This window comes from Urocampus carinirostris, chromosome 2 (assembly GCF_059441175.1).
Source record: "Urocampus carinirostris isolate Australia breed hairy pipefish chromosome 2, RoL_Ucar_1.0, whole genome shotgun sequence".
Lineage (NCBI taxonomy): Eukaryota > Metazoa > Chordata > Actinopteri > Syngnathiformes > Syngnathidae > Urocampus > Urocampus carinirostris.
In genome coordinates, this window is record NC_142350.1 from 17,123,456 (window position 1) to 17,145,606 (window position 22,151).

Consider the following 22,151-nt stretch of genomic DNA (forward strand, 5'->3'; position numbering starts at 1 on the left):
TTTTTAGTGTCACATGAGGTGAGTTTTGCAATTGCTTTATACTTTGTACCGTAATTTATTATGTTTTAAAATACGGAATGTTTCAAAACTTATGACCAAAGATTGCAACGGCCACAGGGACCACATATATTGTTTTGTTTGATTCTAATAGCATTAGGTCGCAAAATAGCTACATTAATTTACATAATTGTATATAAATTACCATATAAATCGAACATTATATTTGCAAATACTCCCGTTTGCAGCATCCGCATGAGTTATCTCCCACGATAGGCAATCTGTGATCCTTAGAAATCAATTCCTTCCATCGGATTTACATCCTGGCTCTTTCAGCAGCAAGCCCTGCTCCACATTTGTATCCAAGGGGGAAAATAGAGTTGTTTATTAACACTTTTTCTGGATAGTTCAAACAAGAGACGTCCTAAAATAGAGAACATGATTTTTTCTATTTAATTTAAAGAAAGTGAACAGAGAGATATATTTTAGAACAGTTACCGTCTTGACGATTTCATTTAAGGTGAATTACCATCACAAAATATTTGATGGAATGGTCATCGCATTGACTGTAATCAAATTGCTCACTCCTCTTTCCAGTCACACCATTTAGATTATCTTTATTGCCAGTGATAATAATGTAGTGAACATTGTTTACAATGTAATTAGACATAGCACTCCAGAGTAAGCACGTAATAACAACTAAAAAGAGAAAAACACGATAAAAAGAAAATCAGGACAAATAGACAAACGTGTTTACAAGGTAGTACTTGGAGACGGGCCCGAGTTGTAGGAGCAATAACAACAGTGCAATGAAAAATAGTGCAATAATATTTAGCAGCAACAAAACGCCAAATTAGTTGATAAATAAAATAAAGATACACATTTTTCTATGCATTGGCAAAATATATAAGTGTTTTGCACTTGTTTGGGGTGGTGATGGCCCTGGGAAAGCTTGGAGTCTTTCATGATGTTGTTGGCTGTGCTGCAGTATCACAGTCCTCCAGCCTAGGCAGAGAACAGCCAATGATTGTCTGGTCTGTGTCGATGACTTTCTGTATGTTTTTTTTTTTTCATCTGCTGCCATGCCCCCAGCATACTACACGATGACATAATCCCCTCCACTGTGGCTTTGAAGAAGGACACTAGGAGCCTAAATCCCTTATATGTCCCGCACCCCCTGTATCAAAATCCTTATTGAATCATTTGTATTAGATGGAGGTGTGGATCCCTCCAAAAATACAATATAAATGATTGAATATCCATTCTTTGTTTATTTTCCTATAATACATATAATTGTATCATTTGCCTACAGCTTACGAACTCCAAGAGTGCCCAGACCCAGAGCCTTTCCGCTACGGGGTGGTTGTGGGCGCCGGCTACAATGTGGGCCAGTCAATTTCTTTCGAATGTCTGCCGGGATACCGACTGGTGGGTCACTCCATCCTAACCTGCGAACATGGCACCACCCGTAATTGGGACAATCCTTTCCCTCGCTGCGAAGGTAGGTTCACAAAACATCAACGGTGTGTTTTGTTGATTCCATACTGGGATTTGAAGGTTATCACTTTCAGATAATCCAATCGGTGATCCAAAAATCTGTTTTAATTTACCGTTAAAGTCGGAAAACAGTGAGCTGCTCTTTCCCACAACGCATGCACTCTGAATACAAAACACCACTATGAGGTCTGGAAACATTTATGACGCTTTTCAAAATAAATTGCTTCATGTCTTTGCTTTCATTATTCATATGCTACATAACAAGAGCAAAACAGGAGATTTGACAGTACTTTTTTTGAATATTAACTACTCACAATATTCATACTTCAAGTCCTACATTTAGACATCTGAATTGAAGAGCAGTGAAAGTCATTTATAAACATCGCTACACTTCTTTTTCCATACTATTAATGCCAAGTCGTCTTTAATCGTCAAGGAACGTATAACAAGCAAATGCAACATGTCCATTACTGCGACAACCACCAATGAAAACAACACAAAAAGACGTCTGTGTCAAAATCTGGCACTATTGTTCACAGTCTTGTTGCCCTGATGCTGTCTTCTAGAAATATAGAGCTCAATTTTTTTACACGACGCTGGCCTCAATCACGTTTTATTTCGATGCAGTTGTAATTATCTGCTCGTCTCCATCTTGAATGTTCGCTAGGTCCTAAAGCAAATGATATAAACAACTATAAGCAGCTTAAAAATGCGGCAGGTGCACGGTTGCATAGCGCCATTGCTGTTCTGCAGCCAAAGCGTCAACTCCCCATCTGATTGGTGCCTGACATGTGTAGGGCTTAAATTATAAGAAATGGACGTGGGATAGTTGATTATTATGTCTTTTTAAGCCTCAGTTTAAAATCCGGCGAGGATTGCACAAAGAAAAAAATGAGTTTGGTTCCTAAATTTGAGCATTCCAGTGTGGATCAGGCTCTCTGTGTAGTCCAAGATTTATAGTAGCATAATTCCTGTTCGTCAAACTAGTTCGTTATCATCGGTAGTAGAGAGCAATTGTACAAAGTGTCCATGTTTTAATCAGTGATTGCAAACTCGTCTAAAAAAAAAATGTGAGACTGTATACAAGGCTCCTGCCGTCACATTTCTGGTAACCGAATGAAATGAACACAGCCACTGAGAAACCGATGAAAAAGCAATCTGAGTTTCAGGAATGATTGTATATTTTCGGGCTTCCGAGAGTCTGTTTTATCTGAGGAACGTGTTCTGACTTTGATTTTTGTGATGTTTTCTTTTTGTTCATTTGAAGAGCTGCTGATAAAGATTTGAGAGTCCGATTTAATGATAAATAAGGTTATGATTGCTTCATTAATCATGGGCCCCATTAAAATGTATAAACAACATCCGTATGGTTGGTTTAAATACTTGAATTGCTTGAACTATAACATTCCATTTTCAAGGGTTGAAACGTGCTTGAATTTTAGGTGAAGTGTTTGTTAATGATTACAATTTTCACCACGTTTGACAAAAAGTCTGCTTAAAAATGATGCTGATTAGTCTCTGGTGGCTTTGCTTTGCCATTGCATTTCTTCTTCCCTCGTGATTAACGGCACCTGATTTAGTTTGTGTGGCATTGTCCTATGAAGTGTCAATGCTCCCTATGGGTCATGTCCAAGAGGACAGGACCAACCTACACCTGAGCAGGGCACTATGAAATGTGTATTCTTCAAGCATGACGAATTAATAATGAACATTTATTATGGGCTAATAATAATAATAATACTATCAAGGTAGCATTTTTCAGAAGTAAATTGTAACAGGAAAACATCCTGCGACTGAAAATGTCAATTAGTTTTTACTATCATGTTTAACCAACACCTATATGGTGAGAGATTTATCTCAAATATATGTATATATAGTATATAGGCAAGTTACTTAATACCTAAAAATAATATGTCTTATTACATTTACATGCAAGATTAAATCTACATATGTAAATCTTAGATGTATTTGTGGCCCTGCAAAAGACATCATTTACACTAAATTTCTTCTTTTGATGGTACAATAGAAATCAAATAATTGGCATTGAAAGTCTTTAAAAATTGTTTGCCGTGAAAAGGTGTACAAATCCTGGATACATTCGTGAACTTTTGTATCATTTTCATCTTATTATTTCTTTCATATCTTAGTGCCTTGTGGCGGGAATATTACATCGGATAATGGGACGGTCTTCTCTCCGCGTTTTCCGGAAGAATACCTCAATTCAGCAGACTGCTCCTGGTTGATCACCGTGGCCCCCGGCTTTGGAATCAAGCTCAACTTCACCTTACTTCATGTTCATGGGCCTCATGATTTTATCACGGTTTGGTACGAACTTTTCAAGAATAATGGTTTAAGAATAATTGTTGCATGTGTTGTGTTTGTTTGGTTTTTGCCTGGGTTTTAAATGGGTTTGACGTTTCTCGAGGAACAACAAGTATTGGGTGCATTACTGAAAATGTTATAAATTATATATATATATATATATATATATATATATATATATATATATATATATATATATATATATATATATATATATATATATATATATATATATATATATATATATATATATATATATATATATATATATATATATATATATATATATATATATATATAAAGTTACTTGGCTATTCCTCGGACCAGTGAAACAAAAAACGTGGATTACAGATTAAGGTAAACTTGCATAGAACCCCTTAAACCACCTTAAAGTAGCTATATAATAAAAACAAATGGAAGAGAATGTGTACAGCAGTGGATACTTCATATTCTTTGGCTTCTGCAATTCTAAGATCTTGCAGACAAACACTTAGCAGGGTACGTCATATCCATTTTGTTTGAACCACTTCAAACAACTCAAAGATCTCCTCCTCCATTTTTTCTCCAGGCGTAGCCTATTGCAAAACCAATTTTATTAATGAAAAGGCCAACATTTTGCTCACTTTTACCGTACATTTTGCGTGCAGTTTTGTCCCATTGATGTTCCCGCTAGTTTGTTGTTCCTGTTTAAGACGTATTATTGGTTCCATTTGTTAATGTAGCATGAAAATGATGAAAGTAAGTAAATGCCCATTTTAAGTACAGTCCAAACACCAAGAAAGATGAAAAAAAGAACAGTTTATTTCTAACAAATGCACATACTTGAACATGCTTCTTGAATGAGGTAACAGAGTCTGCAATGACACAAGCTAGTAGAAGGTGGCCACGAGTGCAAAAATCCTTTCAGCTTCTTAACAGAGATCATTTTGGTGTTATATGGTATCTGACGTAATTAATCAATTTTGTATGTTATTTTGAAAAATATTTGATGGGATGGGAATCATGAAGATATTTTCTTCAAGGGACTTATATAAAATATTACATTTTGACCGAATAATAATCTTAGAAAACACTTAATTTGCATAACATCTTACACCATCCAAATGTTTCCGCAGTTGGCACGAATGAGAACAAAACAGCCCAATTTTGGCAATACTCCCTTTGTTCCTTTCCATAAAACGGCCCTACAGGATTTATGTTTCCCATAGAGCCAAGAAGTGGACTATCATGTTCCCCAGTTTCAACTCACAACCTCCGTGCATCTAGCCACTGAACTGCCGGGCCAAAGAAATGGGCCCCGTAATGGCAACTTGGCTGTGGTGCAGTCAGGCATCGGTCCCTAGCCAGCTGTGTCCAGAGCCGCCTGTAATCTCCCATGCCCCCCTCTTACAGCCAAAGACAGATGCTTTTTAAAGCTGAATGCTCGTGGTATAATTCCGGGAGCTGGCTCAATCAGCAATCCCATCTCAAGGGGCGGTATAGACTGGGCAATGACTTCTTAAGACGGTCCCGTCGGACGCTAGTTAGAACCCACGGTCCAATCTAAATCAGTTGTACCATGCCTGGCTGCGGCAGTTAACATTGGTGGAGCATGTATTTCACACCTAGGCCTTCAGTTGTGCTACGTCTGAATCTATACAACCCACAGTACATATCTTATGGCTGTAATACACTCTCTGCAGCTCCAGCTGGGACAAAAATAAAAAAAAAACATCCAAAATAATCTCATGAAATTTAATATGAATTGAATACTATTTAGGAATAGGTCCACATTTGACTCACCCAGAAAATTGTTTTTTTTTTTTGTTTGCACAGAATCCATCTTCCTGTGTTTCCTAAAAAATAGCTGATTTTACTCTGTCAAACAGATTATCCAGAAATTAATTTTCCTTTGAGAAGTTATTTTAAGTCAATTCTGAAAGTTGAGCCTATCAAATATCTGGCGTACATTTTCATTTGATTTAGGACTGAAAATGTCCGTTCATCGGGAGCAGTTGAAATTATATATATATTTTTTTATATCGTATAATCATTTTATGGCCCACTAGCCAATTGTACGTTCCCTTAGGCTTTCTAGAAAACTTGTTTCAGGACTTCAAGACCTACCATCGCACCCTAATTACAAGCCGCGACCCAAATCACGAAATAATTAGATAAAAGGATTGTGCAATTTAAACCTTATCTAGTAGAACCTATTCACTTTAAGAAAATACAAAAAAATAAGTTACCAGCAAATTCAAAATGACTTCAATTAATAACATTTCCTTTAATGCTCAATCAGCGGTGTTTTCAATCCAGAAGCTTTACTCAGTGGCTTTGTTCTTAATATATTCTATCCTATTTTTGCATTTAACCATGCTAATATGTGTCATTACAGTATATGTGCTTATCTATATTTTTCTGTGGTATAAATGGTGGGTGTCGACTTTTTAAACAACTCTACATCATTTATCTATTTCTTTAGCCTTATTTTTCCAAGGTAAAGGCCCACAACCTACTGAAATTGGGTCTGGGACCCACTTTTGGGTCCTGACCCACCATTTGAGAAAGAAAGCTTAGGCTATGCTAACTTAAATTCGGATTGACAACAAGTAAAGGCTGAAAGTTGATTGGTAAAATGCTACAATATGAAATTACTCATCTGAAGGCACCGCAATGTGGGGCAAGCATTGAAAGGACGCTGCCAGACACTTTGGAATTATTTAAGTATATTAAGTATTTATGGACAAATTGATATTACCGTTATATGATTTGGATATTTCCTTAGGACAGCACAAACCTTTGCTGGCTTGCGTTGTAATATGTCGTATCCTCTGATAAAGCCTTTGTTGTTGTATTTAGGGACGGTCCACAAGAAACAGCTAGGAAGTTAGGCGTGTTCACCGACGGAGAACCGAACGAACCCCCACGAAGCACATCAAATCAGGTCCTGATCCGGTTTAGGAGTAACACAGAGAAAGGTGGATTGTTTCAAATTGACTATCAAGGTAGGTCAGACTCTTTGCCAGGAGCTATATTTTCTGGACCGTCAACAAAGTCACGCTAATTATTTTCTGTTGAGTCCGTTTAAATTCTCTTATGTTTTTATTGTGAATAAAGCTTACAGGCTGCAGTTCTGTCTGCCTCCTACCATTGTTCCCAATGCGGAGATCCTGATGGCAAGCAAAGAATTTAAAATAGGTAATTGTTTTCATACTCAATTGTTAAGATTTACTACTAGAATTGTGTGCATTGACTGGCATTCATATCTGAAAATTTCAACTTTCCTTTACAGTATAGTATATATTGGATTACCTAGAATCATGAGACATGTTTTGGTGAAAGGTAGAAGTTATGATTGGTTATTATGTCTTTCAGTGAATTGTTGTGACAGATTCAATATGTGAAACCAAATTGTTTGCTATGACTAAAATCCATATACAAATACATTGGCAGAAAATGTTGTATCTGCTTTTTTTGAATGGAATAAGAAACCACTCTAAACTTGGCTAAATTGTGTTATTTGGCTAAAGGTAGATCATTTGGCTTATTATAGGAAACACTTTGTCCCAGATTAGAACAGGATCAATATAATGATACAAATAATCAACCTCCTTCCAGATCAGATAATTTTGCTTATTTTAAGAATCAATATTCTTCTGTAAAAATATACTCAAATATTCTAAAAATAAAACATAAACATGCACACATTTGAGCGGATGGGTATTTTTTTATTTTTTGATATTATTAGAAAAAAATGATAAATGAATACCTTAATAAAATTGCATTTTTCCTAAAAATAATCTATCAATATAAGAAAAAAGTGCATTAAATTGGCAAAATTGACCTATCAAGCAGATGCTAAATTGCTGTGCTAATTTTACGCATTTTCTCGTCATCTTTGAGGAAAGCATTGTGTACGTAGATGTTTGATTGTTTTGCTCATTTTTGGCAGGGTTGTTTTGGTAGAAAAAACTTTTAAATTGAAAAAAAAAATATCTACTATCTGCTTGATAAAACACATCATTTGTTTAACTTAAAATAATAAACATAAATAAAAAGAGTATCTCTTTTTTGGTTCAGTATTTTTCTTGCAGTGTACTTTCATTTTGAAGGTTGTAAATAATTTAAGAAGATTGTAGTCTTGTAAAGGATCTTTAATTTACACCGATCATAATTTCATTAGTCTATCAGAATTCTACCTTACATTCTTGCTAAGGTAACCATCATAAACTAAGACATAAAATCATTTGTTTGAATATATGTATCTTTAAAATGAACACAATGAACTCTCTAGTAATCAATTTAAAATCCGTCATTTTCACTTCTTAGCACCGCTACACACGAGAATTTTGCTACACAAATTTCGATGAAAAAAAAGAACAAGTGTCAACTGGTCGTACGACAGCTCTCTTTAATTAAAATTGCTTTATAAAATGCTGCTGTTGTTTTTATGTTTGTTTAGATTTTCACCCCAAAAAGTTGCATTAAATTCAGTTCAAAAGACCTGCTGAAAGTGATAGCATTGCAGGCACAGCCTAATGGGCAAAATCAAGTGATGAATGAAAATTGACCCCCAAAAAAAGTGTGCTGTAAACGTATTATGTGTTTACATACATTTAAAGTTACAGTAACTTTAGTTGGAAGTGTACAATGAGTGCTTACGCAACATCAAAACTCGTGCGGTGACACTCATTCTGCACATCTGCACCCCATGCACACAGATCCCTATGGTGACTCATAATAAACTCGCATTTTATTTCGTTAATATCATCTTCTTCATCTTAAAACATATTTTTTTAATGTTTAATAATTTTTTGTGTGTTTTTGGTGATCAGGAAAATGTGCTTCATTGCTATTTAGGTTACACTTTCATTATTTTGGGAGGTTCAGAAACAGGCTAATTAGTTAATAATGTCATATTGGGAAAAATTGCTCGTTACACAGCAATTCGGGCCCCGTGCACAATCCAAGTTATGCTCGTTTGTAGAGGACCTACTGTATTTCTTCTCCCTGTCACACTTTAATTTAAACCTCCTTTCTTTGCCCAGGTGACATTGTGCGCTATCGATGTATCCCGGGCTACCAGCTTAGCGGAAACGACATCCTTACTTGTCGCTTAGGGGCACACTTAGAGTTCGAAGGCCCTCCACCCTCTTGTGATGGTGAGTCTGATTCCTCTTCTCGCTTTGCTACATACTGACTAGGTCATGCTGAAGGTCGACCCTAGATACAGTCACAATTAGGGCTGCAACCAATGACTATTTTTTTGGTCAACTAGTCACCGATTGTTCAAACGATTAGTCGAATTGTTGCATAATTTTTATTTTTTTGTTTGAATTAAGCATGAAGTTGATTTAATTATGTTGCCCATGATAAAAAACACAAGAAAAATGGGTACAATAAAAAATAAAATAATGCAGATTTGTACAAAAATGACCTATCAAGAACCAAATAGGCACAGATCTGTAGATACATAAAAACCTAAATAAACCTCTTTATTTTTCTGTGACTGACGAATAAATATGTATCAAGGTATCATTTTTGTATGCATGTAAGCAGAGCACAGGCTCATTAGCAGCAGTAAAACAGAAAATCAAGCTAACATTATATGCATTTTGTTTAGTACATTCTGTGGTCAACAGAAAAGTATGTAACCAAATAACCGACAATACTTAACTCTTTGAAATCAAATGGTTTTAACAACAGATGTTTTTGGTTTTTAGGGTTTTAATAATGTTTGTTTTCCGGACTTCTTGCATTTAATTTCTAATGCATCTGTCACACACAGTCCGGCATGACACTAAAGCAAAATTGATGTGCAAAAATGTACAATGCAAGTCATTAAAACTGTTTCGGCTTGAATGTTAAATGTTATTTGAATCTTATTGAGGCAGCATCACTTCATTCAACTTCCCGACTGTTCTTTTTTTGCATTACTGTGGTTCTGCAATGATATGCAAGGTCTGCTTTGCAAACTTCACTCGTAACATTCTTATTTGCTGTATTCAGGCTAAAATAATCCCAAACATTAAACGTTTTGGCAGCTGACAACACACAGCAAATGCTATCCTCGAGCAAGTCACCAAGGGCTCCTTCTGTGTGTGTGCTGGTTGGGTATGGTTGTCTGTCTGAGAACTATTATAGGCTAGTGTATGCTGTCAGTCAAAGTGCAAGGTAGGCACACGAGTCAATGGGTCCACCTAAAAGACGGCAACAGCTAGTATTCTATTGGTGCGTTATGTTGAAAATAAATTCATAAATTCAATCAGACGTGTTGGGAGATCAGAAGAGCCCAAAGAAATGCTGGTCACAAGCAGGTGCTCTGTGGATTGTTATCGGGTCCGGGAAGAGACGTAGGCGGTGCCAGGAGAGAAAGCAATTTCCAGGCTGCAGGTCTGGCCTACTGCTGCGGCTATGTGACAACTCTCATAAGGCAGCTTTGCTGAGCCTGTATTTTACTGCGCCAGATTCATTACCCACAAAACAGATGACCTACAGCTATAATTTGCGGGAAACCGCTACATTCATGACGGTTATATTCTAATCATCGCAGAGAGCTTGCAGCTGCTCTCTAACTCATTTTCTTACAATGAAAGAAGACACCTTCCATTTGTGTTGTTGTTGGTTGGATGGTTGGATCCTTAAACACTATGGTCGTGGAAGCACCATTCCTCATGTTGTGTCTTGGGCAAAAACAGCCTGTTTGTGCCCATTCCTCTCCAGGCCAATTTTGTTGTACTTTTATATCCATACAATTATGCGGTCTATGTTTTTATGTGTAGACCGTAACAGTCGTATATATCTTATGCAACTCATATCTGATAATTAAATATTTCTGCTCCCCGGGTTGTGACTGTCACGGGACTATTTTGGAACACAACCCCCGCAAAAAACAAATGGATCGCTGTATATTCGCAATGTCTATTACTGTCAACGGCACTGAAACATTTATATGGATGGTAGTAATGACAATCATCATAGTACCACGTGGTGGTTCTTCGCTAAAATAGATTCCGGCTATGGGCAAATAGATGACTCTTGCGGGATTTTTATTTTGCACAAACCCTGCAGTCATGGTTCCAAAGCTTTATAGCATTTTGGTAGAACCTTTCATCTCAGCGGATGACGCTCCCTTCCCGTGAGACTGTGAATGGCTGCCATGTCGCTCTTTTTCGCGTCGGGAATTATCCTCCCAAAGGACCGAATAGTTGCACCGTTACCCACACGGCGCACCCCTTATCATGCCGAATGTTGTGCTGCACACATTTCCTCAGGGTAAGAGGAAACTGGTGCACCGAGAAGCCCCTCTTTTCACTCTGTTTGGAAATATTATGAACATATCCCTACCTGCTTATTTTTCATCAATTCTCTTGCTGCTTTCTTCGCCTCTTTGTCATTTTGTTTCTTCCACAGTGTATTTTCAAGTGAAAGGTGCATGACTAATAAGCAGAACTAAATAAGGAAAGGAATATGTAAATTAGTCTGCATAGAGCAAGAAAAGAGAGAAAAACAATAGTTCTGCTAAAGAATAAAGAGGAACATGGAATTAAATAGGACATACTGGGGTAAGGTGAAGTAAATTGTTTGTAGTCTGGATTTTTATGTAGTTGTACTTTTACAAAAAATATGTGTGATGACTGTTCGGGACATTAGTGTTTCCTATGTCTTTTAAAATATTTGTATAAATCTCATGACTTGCCTTATGCTGTCTTGATTCATTAAGCAGTAGGCTCAATATACCACATCAAGTAAAAAACAAAAAATATATTAAAATGTTACTGTTTTTTTTAAAATCAGCTTTAAAAAATTCACAAGTCATTTAATTATAATTAATTAATTATTTGTAAAATTCAAATATTTTATGAACCACAGGATATTGTGTCGAATATGTTTACAGTATGTATGCTAAATTATGACACCTTGTGGCATGGACTCATAAAGTGACACTGTGTATTATTTAGCGCCTCCTAATGGTAAAAAAAATGTATTACCGTAAATTCCGGACTATAGAGCGCACCTGATTATAAGCCACACCCACCAAATTTTAAGAGGAAAACCGATTTTGTACTTACACAAGCCGCACCTGTATATAAGCCGCATGTGCCCACATTAATAAAATGTAACACAAACACAAAATCAACCCAAAAGTCCCGTGATTGAAACTGAATGTCCTTCATTAAAGTATACAGTCCAAAAATCACAGACGGCAAAATGAACGGAAAATCATACTGGTACTTAAGGTTTAATGCAGACCTGCAGAGTCCGGGTCCCGTTGAAAGTACCGTATTTTCCGCACTATAGGGCGCACCGGGTTATAGGGCGCACCCCCAAAAAATAGTTTTTGGTCCTATATCTTCCATAGATAAGGCGCACCGGATTATAAGGCGCTACAATGGGAACGTCGACAAAACAGTCAGATGATTCAGTCCAACTGATTACCCCCTTAACATTCCCAAAGCTTGCAAAGAAGCAAATATGTGTCGTAGACACGTGCGGATGCGGTGTCCGTACGATGTCACTTAAATGCATCGTTTCAAATATCATTCGGAAGGTTGAAGTCTTGGGATTCAAGAAATGCCAAACATTTCTATGTTTCTATTTTCTTTTTCGCTCACAACTTTACTGTGCATATGACAATAAACACTTGGAATTGAGTTTAATTCACTCATCACAGCAACATCAAGATCGTTCTAAAACAAGATACCGGGAAAATATAAAGCCGCATAACTCACCTAAGTTCTCACGTTCAATAATGATACGCAATCATGGTCTTCTTACAACCGTTAGTGAAGTAAATCCAGGAGAGTAAATTATTTGCAAATACAGACTAATAAAACATGTTTCTTTATGGTGTACTTTAGCAAGCTTGCTAAGCTTGCTACGCCATTGCTAAACTCAGCCAATTGCAGGGTTTGTTTTGGCCATCTAGCCTATTGGAGGCTCTGAATAACTTCAGCCAATAGCGATTGATTTAACTGACAATTGACACAACTTTTTCGGCCAATTGCAGGGTTTGTTTTGGCCATCTAGCCAATCCGAGCCTCCGAATAACTTCAGCCAATAGTGATCGATTCAAATGAAGATTGACACATTGGTTAGCCAATGAAACGCCGGTATATAAATCCCAGCATACACCGCGGACTTGCTACGCCATTGCTAAACTCGGCCGATTGCAGGGTTTGTTTTGGCCATCTAGCCAATCCGAGGCTCCGAATAACTTCAGCCAATAGTGATCGATTCAAATGATGATTGACATATTGGTTAGCCAATGAAACGCCGGTATATAAATCCCAGCATACACCGCGGACTACTCCACGTTCGGGGTAAAATCGAGTCGGCGGCTGTTGAGTAAGTTGCGAGACCTTGCGAATTTAATATTGAGCCATATATAAGGCGCACTGTGTTATAAGGCGCATGGTCAGCTTTTGAAAAAAATTAAGACTTTTAGGTGCGCCTTATAGTGCGGAAAATACGGTAATCCAAGGAAAAAAAGTGTACATTTCCAAAGGTAAGGGTGGAAAAAATATATATCCACTATTGTCCGCCGCGTCCACAAACAGGTCTCACCTTTACCCCGCTTCCCGTCACCCCGCTTTTGTTCCCCCCCTTTTTTTTTTATCCGCCCGTGCAAAACATATCAGAATACGGGTTTCAAATAAATACATTACAAAAATATACAGTTGCAACTACATATTATACATGGTTACACATATTTACAAAGAAAGACGGTACACCGAGAGAGTTTTCAAGGCTTTGATAATAATAATATAACTTTCATCCCAAACGGTGCCTGTGACAGGGCAGTTAATGGTAGCAACACGCTAGCAACACGCTCGCAACACAGTAAACGGGTCTGTTAAAAAAACATACCGTACTTGTAAAAATCACGGTAAACCGTCCTCATCTTCCTCCTTAGAACTGAAGCCATCAGAGTCGTCTTCCACACTGTCGGAAATAAACTTTGTCATATAGACGTCGTCCTACGCTCCTGCAGCCGGACTCGCGCTGTCACTGTCGCTGGAACTCTCATCCACTCCTGATTCTGTGCCCTCCTCTCCGTCACGCAGCAGACCGGCTTTTCGGAACCCGTTGGTGATGGTGGATTTTTTGATGTGCCTTTCTTTTTGCATTTTGCATGATGAGAGTATGTTTACGCTAATTTAATTTATGCACAAGCTAAGAAGTTGCAGTCTTTCTCGGCGCATTAATTCCACCAGTCTAAATCTTACCTTTTGCACTCGAGCGCTGCTGGCGGCCGTTAGGAAAATTACATAAATTGGCCGCATCACTGAATAAGCCGCAGGGTTGAACGTTTGGGAAAAAAGTAGCGGCTTATAGTCCGGAATTTATGGTATTTAAAAACAAAACCAGCATTGATTTGACTGGCCAGTTAAAATGCACGATTCATCTTCTAAACATGCATGTTTTAAAATACTGTAAAATCAAGAAATCCGCGTTTATTTTAAATACCCTGAATCTCACCTAGAGGGAGGTGACATATATTAGTCTGCCATCTTCTTTCTACGGGTTCCCTCACAATCCCCAAACCTCGTGCAAAGCTAGGACAAAAAAAAAAAAAAAAAAAGAAATAAAAATGGTGTAATTTTGTTACTTTGAGTGTCTGTAGTTTGTATTATTTTTTGTACATTTTACCACTTGTTTTTGGTGGCAGTGACATCTAGTGGCCATAATACGTACACTGTATTTTTAACAAAGTTGTGTTATAATCAGTGGTAAAGTTTTTTGTTTCTTTCAAATATAAATCAATAAAACTGAATATTTTGGGTTGACAATCATTTGTATACATAAAGATCAGATCAAAGATACTACAAAAACAAAATATGAGTCAATGGAAAATTTCCAAAATCACATCTTAACACCAGTCTTTTTTTCCTGACCGTCTCTGGTTAGTATTATTTAAACAGTATATTTTTTTTATTTCCAAAACATCCCTATAAATCCATCCATCGATCCATTATCTGGACCGCTTATCCTCAGTAGGGCCGCGGGGGTACTGGTGCCCATCCCAGCTGTCTTTGGGCAGTGGGCAGGGGACACCCTGAACCGGTTGCCAGCTAGTCGCAGGGCACACAGAGACAGACAACTCACTCGCTGATTCACACCTAGGGTCAATTTGGACCGGCCAATTAACCTGACATGCAGGTTTTTGAATGTGGGAGGAAACCGGAGTGTCCAGAGGAAACCCACGCAAGCACGGAGAGAACATGCAAACTCCACACTGGAAGGTTCGATCTATCGACCTCGGAACTGTGCTGCACACGCACTAACCACTGCCCCGCCGTGCTGTGCAGTGGTTAGTGCGTATAATGTAAATTATTACATTATATTTGACTAGTCTATAGTATTTTATAATCTATAAAAATATAGATATTATAATGTATTACAACATTTGTTTCAAGGATTCCTAATACAGTTGCGTTAAAATAGGAGTCTTCTGCTTGTTTGAATAGAGTCACAAACCTGTAATATCTTCCATTGAAGACCTTTACTGGTGGTTGTGCAACTGTAAAGGGATTTCAAAGTGTAAATTTGTACTGGAGAAGGTCTTCACCCACCTTAGCTCATTGAAAACTATAACTAACATGGATTTGTATCGTCAACATGGCTGATCAGCACGGCTTGTTATGAACATTGAAAGATTCAGTAACGAGATTTATACAAATTAGAAGATGTTAGGCAGCTAGGTACGGAGAGCACAAGGATGATTGAGAATAGGTCAGGAGAAAAAAAGGCAAGACCAACAAGGAGAGGACAAGGAGAGTCTGAGCTTGGAATGCACAGCTCATTGAAATGCGCGGGACATGGCGGCTGCAGCTGCACCTATCAAATCATAGCTTCTGGCTCTCGTGAGCGCCACCCTACCCGTGCTCGTCAAATTGGCCCCACACGTGAACATGCATATATGACCCTTTTGCGTCTGGATACTTTGACTGCATCCGTTCTATTCCGCAGTCCTGTTTAACTACCAAGATATTTTCACCACCTCTGAATGCCCCCATTTCTTTTTTTTAGGTCCTGCCAACTCACATTTTCTGACTCTTGCTGGGTGATCAACCTTCTTAGGTGGTTTGAATCACATTTTAGGATAGGGATCAGCAGGTACTTATGCTGCTTGAGTTGCCCTTAAATCTCTCAGACTCACATTCACATCTCTGCTTTATATTCAGTCGAGACACATGCTGCCAAACTCGAGTGGCTTTGCATACTAGTCAATTTGAATTGGATCGTTTTTTTATTGTCATTATTATCCACGTGGTGAATCTGGCCATACATTATTTTTGCGTCAAAAAAGCATCACCACAATATAAGGTCATGCCTCTTCCATAAAAGAAAAGATCAATCTCAATGTCAGTTTTTAGTACCATTATTAACCTGGTATCACTGATGCAACGACATTTCTTAGTTGGTCGCACCCTTCATCAGCATTAAAGCATAACCATATTAGTAGGTCGTACCTCGTTCCATATTACAAAAAGATGTATCAATGTGTCTTTTCGGGGTCTTGATTTCATCAAGCACACTTTTATTAAGTTGGTATCACTGATGCAACAACATTATTTTTTTATTTTGGTCATCCCTTTGTTCGACAATAAAAAATGCCAATATTAATCCTCATGGTGTGAATTTCTTTTGGTAGCACAATGTATGTCAGTGCACATTAATTGGAAGCAAACTAAAGTGTGATAATTCGGCCATTCATGAATATTTTTTGACTTCCAACTCCTAAAATGTTAAATGGCATCAGAACTATCCATACACAAATAGGTTTTTCATTTCAGGACACAAAAAACCTGCACAATGCAATTAATTGTACATTATTTGGACTTGAACTTGAAGTGTGAAAACCCAAGTCATCTGTAAGAATTCTTTTACTTCCAACAACTCAAAATGTTCGGTGGCATCAGACCTATCTATACATGTTTTTTTAAGTTATTTTTGTATTCACCCGCTAAACTTAAAGACGGACATCGTCACAGTGAACATCGGATGACCCAGTTACTTGTCCCACCGGTTCTTTGTAGACTAGTCTTTTGGCTTGTAAATTCCAGCTAAAATAAGAAGTCCTGAGTATGCAGGGAGTTGCTGTGCTGGGATAGTGGTCCAGCGCATAATCATTCTCTTCCTTCGTAAATTAGTCATTGTGAATATGTGTCATGGAGACTACATGATTTTTTAATTTTTGGATTTTTGTCCTCTCACATCGTCTCCCACATCATCTTGCACATTTTTATCACCCACATCATCCTCTATGTCTTCTTCCTCCACATCATCACCCGTCAGAAACCTCGATCGTTGTTCACACTTCTACCTAGCAATCAGGTTCAAAATCCTTATATGAATAGTCTGAAGTCAGAGGAAAAATAAATCCCCCGGTTCAGATTTTCCCTCTGTGACCAAATGCACAACTTCATTGGCTAAGTATTTCCGTTCCACTCTACCCAAGTAAAAGTTGGTAGGTAATGGTCGCTGGGTTGAGTTTGCCCCAATATACATTTTGTCAAATGGGTCACGATCCACTCAAATTCAAACAGCTGAACAGTAATAATTGAGAGTCGAACAAACTTTCATTTTAAATGTTTTCCCGAGCCACAGGAATTAGTCAGATGTTTCTTTCCCACCAATTAATCAGTTGTTTATCTTTTAAGCAACTCAGGATGAACACGGCCACAAGTTCTTTGACTGTGCCAAGAGGAAACGGACTGAATTCAACTTGATGACACTTAGTTTTGTTACAACAAAGTAGAAACCACGACAATTATTATGTACTGCTCTGCAGAAACCTCTGCAATGCGGTGCAAAAATAATCTTAACGCATATGATTTAACCATGGTGTGCCATTCCAGCATCATTGGGGCTGCAGTCAGTGGTTTGCAGGCAAACATTGTATAGTTATTATTATCATTATTACTATATTTGGACTTTGGTGTCACTCCAAAAAATGTTTTACTTTGTACAAAATTGACTCCAGAAAAAAAAACACCAAAATCACGGGAAATGCATTGAAATACACCAGGTTTATGATAAATCAAAGATTAGGAATAATAATGGATGTCTATATGTCCAAATCATGTACATAACACAGACTGTGTATAGTATGTGTTTGGCTGCTAAATCCAATAACATATACATCACAGCACAATGCTATTTTAAACATCTGCCTGTTCTCTAAACCCATGGGTAATTTGAGCTCCCAAGTGTTTACTTTTCAAACTCTCTTTGATTGAAAATACAAAAAGCATGAACATTTACATAACATGCACCTGTATGCCACGAGGGTTAAAAGCTAATATCTTGTTCCATACCATGTTCCATATAATGTGACTTTCAATTTTTTTTACCCAAAACACACAATGCAAATTTGGTCCCATTTGCTTGTAGGTTAGTTGCAGTGTTGATACACAATGTAAATATGGTCGCATTTGTGTGTAAATTAGTTGCAGTATCACTTCAGTAGATCTTAAAAAAAAAATAATATATATATATATATATATATATATATATATATATATATATATATATATATATATATATATATATATATATATATATAAAGAGAAAGAGAAGGAGAGAAATCCTCTCATAATTTAAAAAGGACTTTATAAAAACTCTTGTCTTATCTAATATCTAATTACTGTATATATATATATATATATATATATATATATATATATATATATATATATATATATAAATAAAAGTTAAATCTGTATAATAACAGAACATAATGAATAGTCTTTATTGTCATTGATAAATGCATGAATGAATAAATGAATGAAACTTCATTCCGAACATGAGAAAACAAAACAAAACAAAACCAATGTTAAGGTAACCTGTCTGAAAAGGAATAGGAAGCATCGAATGCTCATTTAATCCTACCCCTTCGACTTCCTCAATTGATACCAACACAGTGAACAGTGAGAATAGACATGGCACTCAAGGGTAATATTCAAGAAATAATAAAAAGACAAACATAAGATATAAGGCTGTCAGGATAGATAGCCATACATATTAACAACATAGTGCTTAGAGCCCAGCCTGAGTTATAGTAAAAGTGTAATGAAAGAATAGTACATCGCAAACGTAGTGCAATAAAAAGTAATACAATAACATTTATTAATTTGACATTTGTGTCATAGAACAGGCTATTGTTGAACTCTTAGAGACTAGACTCACATGATTTGGACTCAAATCCACTAAAAATGTGCCCACTTCCTTTACGTCAAAGTAAAATAATCGAAAATCCACAACGCCAGCACAGCTATTTGATTTAAGCCTCAGCCTGTGTCAAAACAGACTGTGTTTTTTTCGCATCCATTGGCAATGGAAGAATTACGTGCATTCACTGTAGAAAAAAAAAGGAATCGAGAAAAGTATCCTTACGAATGCTTTCCAATTCAATCCCTGTTGTCAGTATTATGGTCAGAGATAAAATGTATCAATAATGGCACAAACATGGTCAGGCATTTTAAATTGTATCTGCATAAAAGGCGCAGCATATGAGGTGCAGATTACCATTTCTACCCAGTTTAGGGTTTTTGAGGTGCACCTTATTGTCTGGAAAATATGGTAGATATATATGTTTTAATTTTTCAGAAAATAAAAATTGCTTATAATATCAAATAAAATAAATATGTTTGAAATTCACAATGTATTTCTACCAATGACCTAAGAATACATTTGTTGCATTGCAAGGCATACTTTATGCGACAGAAAACAATTCAAAAGAGACAAATGTTAACATTTTTCAAGAGCTTTGACTTGTTTTTATCCCTGCATAATGTTGTCAATGAGGCCCGGCTTAATTTGCAATTCTCGGGAACATGTTCTAATTTGATTGAGGTGTTCCATCTCAACTCAGTGGCCAACATCATCTGTGGTCAAACGCAAGACAGTTAACTGTGTGAGGTGTAATCTAAGCTAGCTAGGTTAGGTTAGAATAGTAGTTTACGGTTTCAGATTTATGCTGGTTAAATGAGATGTAAGGAATTTTGATATTTTTTATTCATTACCGCCATCTCCTGGTTTATTTCATCTTTGCATTTCTTAGACGTGCTCCGATAAACTTTTTATCTTTCTTAGGGCGATACACTATTTTCATAGGACACTAACAAATACAAAGAAAACCAATGCATCATGTCAGTCTCCAGCATTCTTTCCATTCTTCCTACCGTATATGTTCCGCCCTGAACAGCTTTGCTTAAAGTAAAAAAGAAAAAAAAACAGATAGGTGCAGTGGAAAATAACGCATAAAGGTTCTTTTTACTCAGTTGGGCATTGTCAAAACATACTTAATCGAGAAAATATGAGCTTTTCAACTCTTCAAAGACTATTTAAACGGCCCCCATGTAATATTTTTGTGTGTGTGGTTATACATGTCACAGCATGAGATGTATCAACTGTGATTTTCATTCGACTCGATTAATTTCCTTGTTGTAATTGGCATTCCTTCAGGACACATTCCATCACCCTTCTATCAAGACCCCATGCGTCTTCTGTATTCTATACATCCTTGTGTTTACATTTGAGAGAAAATAATTACACTTGCTACTCTTCAATCCGTCCTTGTCATCCCATGACTTTTCTTGGTTGTGAGGTCCTGATTCATGCTAATATGTGTGTAGTGGCCCATTCCCTTTAATCATTTCCTTATCACCCTGCTCCATATGATAATGGAACTTCAGAAAAGGAAACATGAATAATGTGGTAGAAAAGCTTCATATACCATATGTATCAGATTTCTGGATGCATGGGATTGTTCTGCAATTAAAAGGCGAAGCTTGGATACACAAACTGAGTAAGCGGAGATACGGGATTGTTTAATTCTGGAACTAACCGTTGCACCGTTGTTGAATGTATCCTGTGAGTTCTTTTAAGAAGGGTTGTCGTGTATGTCAAAGTCCCAATTTTAATCACCGCTTTCCATCTAAACTGTTTATCTGTGTCCTGTCTTCGCATTAAATTTAGAAACGGTCGATTTGAAATACTAAGCTTTATAAGTACTGCAATTGTCAAAAGCAGTGTTTTGCCGATTTACACTAGTGTTCTGTAAGACCTTGTCTAAATTGCTGCAAGAAATTGCACAATTCCTTCTTAGCATAAAAGCATGCCATTGTTCAAAACCTTTGCTTTCTCTCAGTTACTGTAACATTCATCCATATCAATAGGTGACAGCCGGTTACTATTATTTTTCCCGTTTTCATACTTATTTCTATATATGCTCATGAGGGTACTACAGGGACATATTTCATACCGTATTACATTTCATCAAGCTGTTTATGATTATATTGGAGAAAATATTGACAGAAAGTACCAATTACCAATCTTACCCCTAATTTTGCAGATTTAAAAATATTCCCCATCCATCCATCATTGGCACCCTTAACCTTAGTAGGGTCGCATTAATTTTAAATATTATTATGATTTTATTTATTTTTCTAGTGAAACTAATATACTTAGAGTTAAACTTAGAAACCAGGTTAAAATATATATTAAAACCCAACATTAAAGGAAAACAGTGACAGCACATAAGGAAAATATGTATAATGTTACGCATATTTTAGGTAAAATATATTTCATATTTCAATTATTAGTTAAATTAAAAAAAATCTTAATTTAGCAACATTAAATTCAAAATCAATTCAAAGTTTTTAAATAAAACAAGTAAAACACATCATAAGCTATTTGGAAAAATACTTCCAAACCAAGTTAAAATATCTCATTTGGGAAAAAAAAGTACACTTAAAATAAGTAATGGGATATTGTCAAGGTGCACATATTAACACATACAGTTTAAATAAAAACAAGTAGTTTGTCCGGACAAAAATCTTCAAAAATGTTGTAAAACAGACAACAACAAATTTACTACAGCGAATGTTCCAAAATTGATCTCAATCTGGATATTTGGAAGATTTAAATATTGTTTTTCATACTTTAGAATTGTTAACACATTTTAACAAATTCCAGTGATATACTGACTTATTTGAATTATATTTATTAAGTCAGTCCAATAGAATTTATGTTTGGATTGTATATGGAAGCCCAACAGGCCGTTGCAGTTTCCATTTCCTCACTCTCCTTGGAGCAGCAGTAGGCAACCCAAGAATTGAAATGGACCAAAAAAACTATAAAAAAACAAACGCCTTTGGAGAAGCAAAAACATTAAAATCCTTTTGGGTTGAAGCTTGAAAAGGGATCACTCTTAAACATTATGCAATAAATAGTTCATTTTCCATTCAAAATATTTGCATTTAATACACTGTAAAATGCAGACAATATATTGTGACTTTGCGTTGAACCCTGCAGCTTATGAAACGATGCAGACAAGTAATGCA

The 22,151-nt window shown here is 36.6% G+C and overlaps 1 protein-coding gene across 2 annotated transcripts in view; it reads left to right on the forward strand.

Moving 5' to 3' along the window:
* csmd2 (CUB and Sushi multiple domains 2) overlaps positions 1-22,151 on the forward strand; it is a 312,145-nt gene that overhangs the window by 230,175 nt on the left and 59,819 nt on the right. For both annotated transcript variants that reach the window (XM_088329136.1, XM_088329135.1), the window contains 5 exons: positions 1,310-1,498; positions 3,642-3,819; positions 6,658-6,803; positions 6,916-6,996; positions 8,847-8,960. In XM_088329136.1, coding sequence (XP_088185262.1) covers positions 1,310-1,498; positions 3,642-3,819; positions 6,658-6,803; positions 6,916-6,996; positions 8,847-8,960 — 708 coding nt within the window. The remainder of the gene's footprint in view (positions 1-1,309; positions 1,499-3,641; positions 3,820-6,657; positions 6,804-6,915; positions 6,997-8,846; positions 8,961-22,151) is intronic.